Raw genomic sequence first — 14,600 nt, forward strand, 5'->3', positions numbered from 1 at the left:
GTAGTAGCTGCCCTCCTCTCCATCTTTCCTTCAGTATCGAGCTGGCTCAGGCTTAAAAGCACCTTCTGACAGAGCCTTCAAAATAAAAGCCTCAAGATGAAAGCTCAAACCCTTTCATTGATGTTAGCGCCTCTCTGCCACCAGATCAGTGATTCCAAAAGTTGAAATCCCTGATCCAAAAACCAGACTCTGACCCATGTTTAGCAGAATCTGTGACGTTAGCCCCAAATTAAAACCTGAAATTGAGCCTGTGAGATGTGGGCTGGTTCTCCAAAGGCACAAAGACCGAGTGGAAGATTTCTATTGGTCAAGACAAGCACCACAAAACTCCACAGCGACGCCTCGTACAACCTTGACTGTGAAAAAGTTAGGATGATATATCAAATATAAATAAAGCTGCACAAAATAGTAAAAATGATGATGTCAGCAGCACAGGTCTGTGTTTCCTCTCTAAAATCAGTCTGTGATGTCTGTGAGCCGAGGACAGCAGCTGGCCTGATGGAGGATACTTTTCTGACCTTTTATTGCTTCAGTCTCAACTTTTTTGAGACGTGTTTCTGCCATCAAATTCAAAATGAGCTCATATTAAACATTTGATATATTTCTGTGTTTTACTGATAATAAAAAAATTGTTTATAGAATAGAATAGAATAATCCTTTAATTGTCCCACAAGGGGAAATTTGGTTGTAACAGCAGCCAGAAAGACACATATATAAAAAAAACAGTACACAGGACACAGAACATATTTACATCAAGGACAATGGTTACTATAAACAGAGTACTGAACAGTTATTAAATTAAATAAAATTAACTACTGATAAGAGGCAAACCAGGTTGTAGTGCGAATCGGTTGATTAAATTATTGCAGTTACAGCGCAGATGTAAACATCTATGATTGTTGGGAGCAGTTTTGATTGTTCAGATTGTTTATGAGATTTGTATTTTCTTTCCTTAAATAATTTCCCAGGTTTTTGACTCTTACTTTGAAATAAGACCCTGATACTGAGAATCATGTGTGTTTCCTGCCCTCCAGTGGTCACAGTGTGAAACTGCTTTTACAAACGTGTTACAGGTGCTCAGTCTGACACACACTTTCCTGGTAGTTCTTTCAAAATAAGAGGGGAACCAAACAAATTAATCTTTTCATTTTCTTTGAACTAAACATTTCCACGTGTCTCAAAGGTTGAATATAAAGTTTTTAATGTAATCTTATTTTCCTAATAAGTTCACTTTCATTATAATCCTGTTCACCTGGCTGGGAGCGAGCACTCTGGGGGTCCTCCACGAGAGAAGTTTACCTCTGAATCTGACTTAAATGTTATTTTTGGTAATTGTGTTGTGTTTAGTGTTTGAACTTCCTGTATGACAAATGGAGTCCTGGCGTTTGTGTGTGTACATGTGCTGTGAGCCCATGAAGGATCCAGATGAAGGATCACAGTCTGTGACTGTGAGTTAAACCGCCTCACATTTTTCAACCATCAACCTCTAACCTGAAAAACGAGACAAGAGCTGCAGTTCCTCTGACGTCCAGCAGAGGCAGCAGTGAGTCAGTCCCATAGACTCCCATGTTAAATCCTTACAGCAGTAATAAACATGTTTACAGCCTGATACACAAACTGTTTGGTCTCTGTGGATCATTTCCCCGTCATAACAGCTGTTTTTATAACTTAGCCTTTAAAGTTTGCATTACTAGGGGCGTGGCCTCTTTGACCGGCAGGTGGAAGGTGATACAGGTGGCTGTAGCTGCTAGCTGTCTGCTAGCTTCACCTGAACTGGACCTCTGGACCGTGTTTCTGCTGTTGGAGCCTTTTGGAGCATCTTTAATGACATCATCAGATATGTCATATCTCTGCTGTGAGGTTACTGTAGCAACAGACCGTCCATCACTGAAAGTGGAGCTCAGCCTTGTTGGAGTCTACGGACGGAGACTGATGACCACGCTTTAATTTTGAAAGACCGGAGCTGAGCAGGAGCGTTTCCTGTCGGGTTTGTTGTTTCCGGTGTGGATGCAGCTGTTGGAGGTCCCAGCATCAAAATGACCAAGCTGCAGCTGCTGAACGCTTACCTGACGGAGCGGCTGACGGTGGTGGTGAAGGAGATCCTGGACGTGGTGGAGGATACGGTGGCCGAGTACCGGGAGGAGACCGCCAGAGCCAAGCGGGAGAACGAGAGCCTGCGGAGGCAGCTGCGGGACATCCTGCTCCTGGAGGCCGGGACCGAGTGGCTGAGTAAGGGCCGAACTAGCCGGCTAGCTCCGCGAGAGAACGCGCGTTCAGAACTGGGAAGAAAATACGCCTGGTTAAAAGAAATACGCCGTTTTAACCTTAAATTCGGGCTTAACTGTGGATTTTAACGGTTTTATGTGATGCTAAGGACGGACTTATGTATTCGGCATCATTCAAACCGTCTGATTTTGCCGACATTTTTACGATAGACGTGACTTTCTGTCATTTTTCGTGTCAGTTCCTCTTTGCCTTCGAGCTTAATGAGAGTTACCTGATGTAGGTAGTCATTTCACTTTTATTCACGCAGTGTTATTATTTAGACTTTATTTACACAACGTATTTCATTTACCCAATTAAAAAAAAACGGAACACAGCTGAGCATTAAATTGACAGATTATCACAGTGACTTTGGTATGAGGAGCTTTGCGTGAGGTGTCAGTTGGGGAGAGCTGACTTTCAGGAAGTTTGAAGGACTTTCGGTCATTCGGGTTTCTGTTAAAGGGGAATTCCGTACATATTTACGGTACAGCACAGTGAACTGTAAAAAAATCACACACACATTTGCATAGAAACCAGACGGTGAGAGCAAAGGAGGTTGTTTATGTTCGGTAACCTGTGAAAATATGTCAGCCTCTAAAATAATGAGGATAACTGGCTGACGCCTGGTGGCACTACTGCTTAACATGGACCTGTTCTGCTTTGTTTTATGTCCTGTTTTAAATAATGAGGTCAGTATAAGTACATGTATCCATGTGAGCTAAAAAAGAAAAATTAAAATGGCCCCACCCACCTCCCATTTATGAGGAGCAGCCAATCAGAAGAAAGCTGGCTTAGAGGACAAGGGGCTGTCCCTATTCAGGAGTGACAGTGTAACACAAAGAGAGCTTATTTTGAACTGTGAGTCATGCAAAGCTTTTCTTGGGGCCCAAAAACAAACTCTGGAGCTCCAGGTGTGAGTCGAATGTTTCTGCTGATGTGCTGGACGTCATTCGGTCACATTACCTGTTCGCTTTCTGTGTTTCAGAGTCCACCAGGTCCAGTCTTGGTTTGGCGGCTCCCGATCGGCCTGGTGAGCCCGAGCGGAGGCCTCGCTCCGAAGAGCCGGACTCCAATCCGAACCCACCCAGACCGCCGCCACCTAATGTGGCCAAGCCCACTCATGAGCAGGTGGTGTCCGTGCAGCTGCTGGCGGTCCACAGCGACTCATCTCCGGGGCCGGTGCACCTGCCTGTGGAGAAGAAGCTCTTGGAGCTGCGGGACGTGGCGCCGAAGCCTGACCGTCTACAGGAAGCGTTTGGGAAAACTTCACCTGTCACCTCGCACTCCTCGCTGAAACCTCCCACTGTCTCAGTCCCCAAAATTCACATTGAAGTTCCTGCAGTGCTCAGTGAGGAGCCCCGGGCTCCGCCCCCCGTGCTCATCAAAGCTGAACCTGATGAGTACAGCGTGAGCGAGCCCAAAGGTCGCACAGACTCTCTGACTGAGGCTGCAAACAGTGCCACAGAAGAGTTCTGGAGCAGGGCGGAGGCAGAGAGGACGGTGGTGGTGGTGCGCGCTGAGAGGCAGGAAGCTGAGCGGAGCAGGAAGTCCTCCCAGGAGAAGCCGGCAGCCGGAGACAGCGCAGCCTCCGCTTTCATCCCCGAACTTGTCCATCGCTGCCCGCGCTGTGGCGAGGCCTTCGGACAGGCCACCAGCCTCCGCCTCCACCTGGAGCAGAAGAGGAAGACCTACGCCTGCGACTGGTGCTGCAAGTCTTTCGCGCAGTCGGCCGACCTGCGGCGTCACCTGCGCACGCACACAGGGGAGCGGCCGCATCGCTGCACCTTCTGCTCCAAGAGCTTCAGCCAGAGAGGAAACCTGCGACGGCACCTGCGCATCCACACAGGCGAGCGGCCATACAGCTGCCCGTTCTGCTGCCGCACCTTCAGCGACGGCGACACCATGAAGAAGCACAAGCGCACGCACTCGGGAGAGAAACCGTACCGCTGTGCGCAGTGCGCCAAGACCTTCACCAGCGCCAGCGGCCTGCAGATTCACATGAAGAAGGACATGTGCTTTGTGGCTAACGCCTGATTGGGCCCCTTTGGGAATGGACGCCATTAGGATAGAGCGGAACGATCAGGCAGAAATGCTCAGACATAGCAGCCAATCAGAGTCCTCGAATGAAAGCTGGATGTATGACTGATGATGTCACTTCCAGGGAAGCACCGGTCCGATGTTTCAGACAGCTGAAGCCGTTTCAGGTGTTCTGTGTTTACTCTCATTAGCAGCAGGTGAGCTAGCGCAGCAGAGAGCACGCTAATGGTGACGGAGCGAGGGGCCGGCAGCGTTTCGTGCTGATGCACCCACAGATTTCTTTCTGTGTGTGTAAAATAGAGCTGGGCGATATAAGATTTTTTCATATCACGATATGTTTTTTTCATTTCAGGCAATAACGATATATATCACGATATAAGCCAAATAACTATATTTGTAAGATTTAAATGTGCCGTTGCTCACAAGTAAAATGTGAAATAATCAGCAGCTTGTTTTGATTTAAATATTTATTTCCCATAATAAGTTCAACAGGGCAGATGTACTTAAGGAACATGAGACTTCAGTTTCAGATAAATAAAGGCAAATATTGCAAACTACACAAAAGGCAGCCGCTAAAGCGTTTAAGTTTCAAAATAGAACAAACAAACAGACTAAATTGTCAATTCCACTTAGAAACAAAATATTAATTCTAAAAATAAATCTTAGGTCGTTTTACAGAAGAACAGACAAAATTGACTAACTTTTGTCAATATCAAATAAACTGAGAACTAAAAGGAAATTCTCCATCTCTCCTTGTTGTATAGCTTAGCTTTTCAAACAGTTTTAACAGTTACTTTAGTCTGACAAAAGCCGAATGACGAATCAGCGCTTTCAGTCAGAGATTGAGCATGCACCGCTTTATTGTATTTCCAGACTTGCTTTCGGCACAATTTACAGTGCGCGCTACTCTGTTTTTTGTCAGACTTGAAATAGCCGAAATACCTTCACACTACGGAACTTCTGTGGCCCTTCTGTTCGACAAGCTCTCCGGCATTGGAACCATCATCTGTTTTTTTCTTCGTAACCTTCGCCACGCTCTCGGTTGATTTTTCTCTAGTCGGCAAACTCATTTCCTTCATTACCGGGCTGCACGGCTGCAAAACAAATACACATGTGCGCCTTGGCGCTTGTGCTGCACGTAACAAGTCACGTGACGTGACGCTGCGGCTGTGATTGGTTCGGCTCTGCGCTACTTAATTTGGATTGGCTGTTCTTTTTTTTTTTTTTTTAAGAGGACAAGAGAGACGAGGCCTATCGCAATAGTTTAATTTTTCTATCGAGAAAAAATTATTTCGCAATACATATCGTTATCGTTCTATCGCCCAGCTCTAGTGTAAAACTTTAAACACTGCTCGGTGATGGCGTTTCCCATCCCAGCTTCTCCTCTAGTGTTTTAGCTTTGAGCTCCATGCTAACACGAGCCACGCCTCCTGCTGTCTGCTCGTCTCCATGTGTGAGGAGGCGCAGGAAATACTCCTGCACTCAGCTCCAATCAGAGCACAGATTTTATATTTATGTATTTATCTGTCGCTCAGTGAGATTAAAAATCACTTTTATTGAGAGCGAGTGACGGACGTGCCAGCAGAGGGCGTTTTAACCCTTTATCAGCCAGCTTCATAACCTGAATCCTGTCGTGTAACAACGGCCCGTGTTTCAGATTTTACCTTCGGCTTTTATTCAGATTATGTTCTGGCACCATGAAGCTCACTCAGACATTTTAGGAGTTTCCAGAACTTTCAGTAAATTTATTTAAAGTGTTGACAGCGATGAGCCGTCTTTGTGCTGGATCAGTTTCTGGGACAAATCCTGGCTGATGGAGATCTTTCCCGGATCTTCACAGTTTGTGGGCTTCTGCTTTTTAAACACTGACCACAGATCCCGGATCAGAGTGACTGATGGTTGGAAGAATCCAGTCATTCTTTAAAAAATAAATGCCCACAAAGCGCGAACCTTAGAATTAGACTTGAAGCCCTGCAGCGAGTGTTTCAGCTGCTGTAGGCGACGCTCGCTCTCTGCCTCCCGGCGAGGAAACGTCGGACTCAGAACACCTGAAGCCAGTTTTTCGTGGGTGACGCATCGGATCGGTGCGTCCCTGCTGCTGTCAGCAGACTTGTGGATTCATGACAACAACAGAAAGCTGGTGAAGCTGTCGGTCAGAGAGCAGCTGACCAATCAGAGCAGAGGATGTGACTGAGCTGCAGCTGTGAGTCTGTAGGTGTGATCAGAGCGAGCTGCAGCAGGAACTGAAAGTGAGACGCCGCGGGCCAACGTGTGAAGACGTGGGCGAGCGACGGGAAACTGCAGAGGATGAAGAGCACGCTCCTCCTCGTCCTCCCGTCTTTGACACAGTTTCTCTCTAACAGGACTTGGCGGCATTTGAAGGCAGCTACACGGACATCGTTATTTATCTATTTATTTTCCTCGCAGGTCACTTCCTGTGCGGCGCTTTGTTTCTTCTGTTTCCATCACAAATATATCCGTCTGTTATCACAACTGTCTGCTTACTTTGCACCATGAGGTGCTTCCTGAAACATCTCACTGAGCTGCCAGTTTGTTAGGTACGCCTCCACCTTAACGCAGGTCGGGGAGGTCAGCTTATCAGGGCTCACCTCCAACACTGTGCCAGCATGGAAGCAGCTTAAGAGTCCTGAAGGGATATGAAAGGAAAATAGTCTTTAAACTCACGAATGAGGTTGTTTGTGTTCGTGGACAGGAAGTTGACAGGTAAAGAGGTCGTGGTGTGTGCTCGGGTGGTTAGAGGGTTAAATGTGGCTGTTAATAAATGAGGTAAAAAGACACACGTGGACCCTGACTCTGAAAACTAAAAGTTTTATTTTGACTCAGTGAGGCTAAAAAAGTCAAAACAAAAAATACTGATGAGGTGACAGGTAATATCAGGACATCACACAGTGTGCAGTGCACAGATATGCCACCAGAGGGCAGTATATGCTGATGGGCTGGTAACCATGGTGACTACATGTTTAGTAAAATAAGACACATCTGTGACATCACACCGTGAGTGGAGCGTTTTCTCCATCTTAGTGTTTTGAATGTGGGCGGGTCAGTCTGTGATTGACAGGTCTCCGCCCCTGGTTTATTATTCAGACAGTTCACTGACCTCAGATCAGCTGAGCACATTTTCTCAGGTCAAGTCTCTCAAATCAGCGATCCTGGTAAAACTCCTGAGACCCACCTGAGCGCTTGAAATGTACGTATAAGTATAAAAAACTGCCTCCACCTGTGAGACTGTGTTAAACTATCAGATCTGACAGATTTCAGGACGCAGCTTTTAAAAGAAGAAAAATAACTGAGTTCATGACAAATACAATGCAAGTCAGCGAGTCTGTTTTAGGATCAGATTTTAAAGCCTTTGTGGAATGAAATATTTGAATAATCTCTGAAAGTGAACGTGTCCATGCTCCTCGTTTCCTTAGTTATTCCCAGCAGGACGTCCGGGAAGGCTGATCAAAAACAGGAAATACAAGCGAGTGAATTTTTAAGTTATGCTGAAGGTCCCTAATAATGATCTGTGAGAGCACCTGCACAGCACACTCACCTGTCCACAGTGTTTACCTCCAGCTCACAGGAACCAGGTGGAGTTCATGTCTGCAGCAGGTCGGCCATCACATCGTACAGTCTGTTTAAGGTTTCAGTGTTTCTGCTGAAACCGCCGTCAGCGCGCCGGCTCATCAGCGCGACATACAGAGGGTGAGAAGTCCTGCCTCTCAGGAGGCCGTCGTGCCGACTCTGAGGTTCAGGCAGAGCGCCGCCACTGCCCTAACCTGCGCTGAAGACGGTCGCGTTCAAGACCAGACAACTCACCTACTGACCAATCGGATCGCTCCGAGTGCAGGTGTGAAAAACTGTTTTATTGGTCCAAAAGCATCAATAACATCAAACGCAGCATCTGTTTGTCGACTTCATGTTAAACCTGTGAGGTTGAGCAGATCTGTGTCAGTTCACTGAGCTGAGAAACGTGTTTGATACTAGCTCCTCCTCCTCAGAGGAAGAGCTCCCCATAACTAGAACTTGCTCTTCCTGGACTTCCTGGTTCCTGATGTTGAACAAAAAATTGAAACCTTTTCTGAGTTTGTTGTGACCCTTTCAAACAGATTCTCCTCAGAGTTGAAGCTGCTTCCTGCAGCATCGATACAGACGCCACATTAAACACAGTCCAGGTGTCTTCCTGTGCTTACCTGATGAGAGCTCTTGTGCTGCGTTCAAGGCCCGTGGTATATCTTCAGCCCTGTGTCACATACAGACAAGGCGTTCGCTGTAAATTGGACATTTTGTTACTTTGAGTTTAGAATTTTAATTTAAACAAGTTTGGCTTCCAGAGATGTAATTGAGATAAATTATTGATATATTATTGTCATATTCTCTGTTGTATTTCAGCACATCTCTGTCCTGTGGCAGCTCTCGTTCAGTTCACATTGATTCATTTCATTTAGTTTTGTCGGCTGAATTATGAGTAAAGTTCATAAATACACAGTTTTTCCAGATTCTTTGATAAATATGAGTTTTGCTGTAACAAAGCAGCCCTGCTTCAGCTGCTGATGTGAGTGAGAAAGGTAAATCGCAATAACATTTAAATAAAAATATGAGCTTGTAAAAGCTTGGATCTGAAAAAAGATTTTGTGGAGCTTTGAGGTGAGTTTGTGTAGCGTTAGAAGGTTCTTCACATTTATAAGCTGAAAGAGCTGCAAGTGTGGTTCCATTCATCCTGCTGCGAGAATAAACTCAGCTGACAGACGGCAGCTGTTGTGCTTTCAGGCAGCAGGGGGCGGCGTGGCACCAGAACCATCCCGGTGTGAGAACAGATCCACACTCACTCTCCCGTCTGCATTGCATTCCAAATTTATTGTTGCATTGTACATAAAACACCTGATAGAAATGTAAGAACACCTGTAAAGCACGAGCTCAGTGTGTAAACAACGATATCGTATAGAAAGCCACATTCGTACATTCAGTCGTGCATAAAAGAGGACCAACAACAGCGTAAACAGGAGAGTCTGGAACACGAGCCGTCCCTGAAGGTCTCGCCGTGTCTCACTTCCATTAGAAAACAGGCAGGCGGAGTATAGAGATATAAAGAAGTATATCAACATATTGCATCATGCAACAACGAGGAAGAACCACTTGTATTGATATATCGTCATCATCATCAGTCGACAGGATGCATTTGGTTTTTCACAGTCTTACTGGAGAGTGCAATAGAAGTGTGATCCGTGCGTTATGACTCATCAGAGAAATGACATGAAGCAAACTCTGATTTGATCCCACACAGTTTTCATGTGGAACCTGCTCGGGTTAGCGTCTTTAAACGATGTCAGGCACTCTGGTTTCTCCCCCTCACAGCTGGAGCTCCCCTGCAGCGTTAAAGGGGACCTATTATCGTCACATCATGCTCAGCTTTACAATTTTTATTCTGGAGTAGCTTTGCACGAGTCACAGTTTTTAAAAATCCTCTTTATCAGAAACAAGCTACTGTCTCTTTTAGGTCCCCCTCCCTAAAAGCCCACTTTCTCCTGATTGGCCTCTTTCTGGAAGCATCCAGAGCTTCTGAGCTAATGATCGAGGATAACACAGTGTGTATTTCAAACTGTCGATCACATTCTCCGATAACCGGAGCTCGTTTTAAAAGCGGCGCCATGTGTAGCAAGTGTAGCTAACACTAGCACTGCTCGCACCAGCAGCCTTCTGTGGTGCGAGTGGACGTGGGCCCGTTTATTCCGGCTCGTTTCGCACATTCAATAACCTTTAAGCTGTTGCCGTCGTCTTGGTTGGAAAGTTGTTTCAAAATGAAAGTTGTGCTGATATCGGAGACTTAACATCGATGTCTACTTCACTCGCTTCTTGAACTTTGAGGAGATAATTCACTGTCATAGACCTGAACCTCATTCTCTAAAGTCTATTTCTGATCCCAGCTAGATAACTGATCAGGTTCAAGTCAAGGCTTCATCAGCAGCATCAACATCTCCATCATAGCGAGACCTGGGAGATGACGTCAGAGTTTCAGCCTTTACTCTTCTCGCAAAGCAAAAAAATTGATCCGATTCTTTCAGTGAAGACAGAAAATGTACGTGTTTGCTTTATTTAATGCTTTAATAAGTGATGGCGTCCACTTCACGTGTGCAGACTCGTAATGCTGGACCGTGTTTGTTCCTGTTTCTCTTTGTTAGAAGAAGTCCGGCACACGGTGTCTTTACATCTCCAGCATCAGCACAACTTTCATTCTGGAACAAGTCTCAACATCGATAAAAGATGGTCGGCTGTCAGTTATTCAAGATTAAAACATCTGCTGGAAATACTCATGAGGGGACAGGTGGGGAGTCAGTGAAGGCACTGGACTATCAGCTCGACGGCTGAGGTCTGAGCCAATCTTCATTTGCTTTGGGAAATTCAGAGAAAGGTCTGCAGTCCAATGTTGAAGTGTGCTTTCTGACACAGTTTAAATACAAGTGAACTGTTTCTGCAGAGCTAAGTTGATCAACATAACTTCCTGTCAGAGTGAGAGGCGTCCTAACATCTTAGGACCAGTAATTAACTGGTCCTGGTTTAAAGATCAATCCTTTATTTAACCGACTATCCAGCAGTCCCAGTGACATGTAAGCATCTACGTGACTAATCACTCGTATTGTGAGTGCAGACAGAGTAATCGAGGGCATACCTCCATGTCTGCACAGCGAAGTGAACCTGCATTCTTTGTCATGGCCAGCAGAGGGCGACTCTTGTTGCAAAAAGTATTTTGGTGACACAGAAAAGGATCCTCGCCTCCCTTCCTGGTGAGTTTATGTGCTCAGTCATTAGTTTCAGGTAAAGTTAAATAAAACCAGAAGCTCATTTTTAACATATCTGTATATATGTGAGAGAATAAAACTGCAATAGATCCCCTTTAAGACTCGTGCTCACTGCTGTGGATGGAGTCCTCCCTGATGCACATGCTTGAATCACCAGAGTAATGCATATGAACAAAAACTTTTACCAGAGATTATTTTAAAATGCAGTTAAGACGATATTTCCACTGGGCTCTGCAAAATAAAACTTTCCATCCAAACTCCATCAAAAGTGTTTCTGGCCCCAAACCACAGCTACAGTAAGGAAAAGCACCCCGTCAAGTCTTTTCCCCCAACAACACACCACATGAAAAAGCTGCCCAGTGATTTAAACAGGTCTCATCACAAACGTAATGTTACACTGGAGTCATAACTGAACCGAAGTTACATTCATCATCATTTTCAACCAGTTTTTACCCACAAAACTAAGAGAGAGCTACACTGTGTTCACTGCATCATTCCATGTTTGGCACTGATCACCACCTGCACTCATGTATGTATATATCTATCTATTTAGCACTTTTAATTCTTATTTTTATGTTTATTTAAGTGTTGTCTGACAGTATGTTTGCACTAAGTACCGCAGCAATTTCCTAATGTTGTAAACCTGCTCAACATTTGGCAATAAAACCCTTTCTGATTCTGATTCTGATTCAAATGATCGAGTTCCACGACAGCGAACAGAAAGCCCACGTGCTCCGTATGAGGGCTGGAACTCAACAAAACTACGGCGTCATCCAAAGGGCAGAAAGGCTTTGACCTCCCTGAACCCATGAGTTAAAACACCACCAACTGTAAGACTCCACATTACACAAGCAAACGTAAAGCTTCACGTTGTCCATATTTTGATATGTTTCATCTTTAAATGTGTTCAGCTTCCTCTCCACACGTTACTCCACGATGCCGAAGCACATCATGCTGAAATATTCCATTTATCAAAGCGCTGACTGCCACATAAGACTTTCAGTTCAGACACGTTATGGATGCTAGGTTGGTTAAAACTGAAATGAAATTTGGACTTTTTGTGCAGGAGCAGGTGGAAATCATTCAGAGCGCCCCCTGCTGAACTGCCGACATTTTGTGTCAAATGGGATTAACAGGAAGTGGATCGGCTCAGCTGTCCTTTGCTACAAGTCCATTAGCTTTTTAGCCAGCTAATGTTAGCGCCCAGTTTCTCCCAATAGCTCTTTTAGCCATTAGCTAAAGTGCAACACAAGACACGTCCATGCATGTTTCTCACAGTCTGGATTATAAGTACATGTAAACCTCGCACAGCATGCTGTGTAAGTACTGCAGTACTGAATCGTGGTCGAGCAAAGGAACAACAGTTCAGTGTAAACAGAGAACAGCGATATTCTGACTGATTGACTTTCTCGTTTTTACTTTTTAAAAGAGCACCACACACGTAATGCACAGGAAAATAACATGCAAATTCATTTTAGTCTTAAAGTCCACAGATTTTCTCTTAACTTTGATCAGTTCCTATGATGGCGAATTAAGCCAAGAGAGGGCAAAAATCACATCTAAGGGCTCGGCAGAGGAGTGAGATTATGAGAGAAAAAATGGCAAATTTACAAGAGAAAATATAAAATTACTAAAGAAAAACAGAAAAAATTATGAGAAAAAGTTGTATATTTACTAGAATTTAAACTTCACCAAAACAAGGAAAATTCAAGAGGAAAAAGAAAATCTATGAATAAGGTTAAAATTTTTAAAAAGACAAAGACAAAAGTCTTTTCTTGATGTGAAAATATAAGAAAACCAAACAAACTAAAAAGAAACAAATACACAAATTTTATGAAAAATTGGCAGATTTACAAAAAAGTTAAGTAAATTTTAAAACAAAGAAAAACTGTCAAAACATGTCAAATAAAATAACGTTTACAAAATGTGAATTTTTTGTGGCAAATTTGCAACTTTTCTCAAAACTTTTGAGGTTTTTGTTTTATTTTTTTTATTTTATTTTAACGCCTGGTCCAGCCCCTTAGTTTCTGTAAATGCTGTTTGTTAAATCGGAGAGTTCCACCCTTCATGAGTTTGACCCAGTTACGTATTTTTGTGACCTGATGCTGAGGGCAGATGTGACGCTGCTGATGTACCCAACGGCCTCTTTGCTCCAGATGACTTACAGATCAATAATGAAGGCACACCACCATGCTGCTCCGGCCTCGCCCTGCTCTCACGGCGGCTCATATTATAATACACTTGTCCACTAAGTTACCGCCGTTTCCTGTGCTGAAGTCGCTCACGTCTGTGCTGTAAAAACCCCGAGAATCTCTGTGAACATTGACAGCGACTGTCTGCATGCATGGACGCCGCTGCTCAGGTTTAGTCGTGGCTGAGGGTTCGCGGCAGCTCGTTGGTCAGGATGTGCCACCGCTCCACCCTTTGGCCCTTGTTCTTCAGGCAGTCAGTCCAGTGACGGAGGGCGTCGCCCTGGGACTTGGAGCTCAGACAGACGCCACCTGAACAACAGGAAGGAAGCACAGGAAGACTTCCTGCAGTTAGTGTAACAGTCTCACCTCAGGTGTCCTCTCTGGCTGTTTGAGTTTGTTCTGATACTTGAGGACAAACACGAGAATACTAACAGAGAGGAACAGTTTATGAAAACAGAGGAAAAGAATTAAGTCAGTAATGCAGATGGTAATTGTGATAAATATGCAGTGATAAGCAGCAGCATGTGTTAGACTCATGAATATTTACAGCAGTTTATCACAGCTCAGCCAGAGGACAATGATCCTGTTAAACTTACTGAGACACTCGACACAAGTACAAAACACATTTCTGACAACTTCCCAAGAAGCTGCAGGGTTCAGGCGAGTCTCAGTGGATGGGACTGATCGGTCGCTCACCTATGAAGTCGTTGGAGCGACCCAGGTCGTAGTCCCACACTGTGACCTCCAGAGTCTTGTTGGCCAGCTCTGACAGGGAGATCTCATAGAAGAACTCCTGCAGTGAACACAGAAACAAGAGGAAACAGATGCAGGGAGGGAGTGAATACAGGGCTGAGAGGTGGTCCTCAACTCTGGGTGGACCTGCAGCTCAGATGAAGCAACCAGACTCTCCAACCCCATCAGGAATCTAAAATTCACTGATTGGTTAGATCCCCCGATCCTAATGTTATAGATCCTCCTCGCTCTCACCCATCGAGAACTCTGCAGACTTCTGAAGGTGTCCTCTGCCCTCCATGGAGCTGCCTCATTTTTCCAGCACACCCTACAGTTCCCCAGTCGGATTGAGATCTTGGGAATTCAGAGGCCAAGTCAACACCTCAAACTAGTTGTACGACCTGTTCTCATCTCTCGGTGTAGAAAAGTCGTCTTTGTGGTGTTGTTCAGACCAGTCTGTCACTCCCACCTCGTCTTTGTCGACGAGGTGAACCCGGGGTACACCTGGAACTTGGTAGAGAGACCTTGTTTGGCTTTGAAGTGCTTCAGGAGGAACTGGAAATGACGTCTTATT

At 45.0% G+C, this 14,600-nt stretch overlaps 2 protein-coding genes and 1 long non-coding RNA gene across 3 annotated transcripts in view; 1 reads left to right on the forward strand and 2 right to left on the reverse strand.

The window, feature by feature from the left end:
- The first annotated feature begins 1,935 nt into the window (after window positions 1–1,935).
- On the forward strand, window positions 1,936–4,695 carry LOC120439780 (protein glass-like). Its single transcript, XM_039610832.1, has 2 exons — window positions 1,936–2,229; window positions 3,251–4,695. The coding sequence occupies exons 1-2, from the start codon at window positions 2,037–2,039 to the stop codon at window positions 4,297–4,299; spliced, it is 1,242 nt and encodes a 413-aa protein (XP_039466766.1). The 5' UTR covers window positions 1,936–2,036; the 3' UTR covers window positions 4,300–4,695.
- Window positions 4,696–7,117: 2,422 nt separating this feature from the next.
- LOC120439735 lies at window positions 7,118–8,924 on the reverse strand. Its single transcript, XR_005612707.1, has 2 exons — window positions 7,859–8,924; window positions 7,118–7,763 (listed from the first exon to the last, which is right to left on the reverse strand). It is a non-coding gene; the product is annotated as an uncharacterized LOC120439735 (long non-coding RNA).
- Window positions 8,925–12,998: 4,074 nt separating this feature from the next.
- Window positions 12,999–14,600, reverse strand: part of doc2a (double C2-like domains, alpha) — a 50,759-nt gene continuing 49,157 nt past the window's right edge. Inside the window, exons 9-10 of the mRNA XM_031737703.2 lie at window positions 13,991–14,087; window positions 12,999–13,603 (exon numbers count right to left, since the gene is read on the reverse strand). Coding sequence (XP_031593563.2) covers window positions 13,467–13,603; window positions 13,991–14,087 — 234 coding nt within the window. The 3' untranslated portion in view covers window positions 12,999–13,466. The remainder of the gene's footprint in view (window positions 13,604–13,990; window positions 14,088–14,600) is intronic.

Source organism: Oreochromis aureus, linkage group 4 (genome assembly GCF_013358895.1).
Source record: "Oreochromis aureus strain Israel breed Guangdong linkage group 4, ZZ_aureus, whole genome shotgun sequence".
NCBI lineage: Eukaryota > Metazoa > Chordata > Actinopteri > Cichliformes > Cichlidae > Oreochromis > Oreochromis aureus.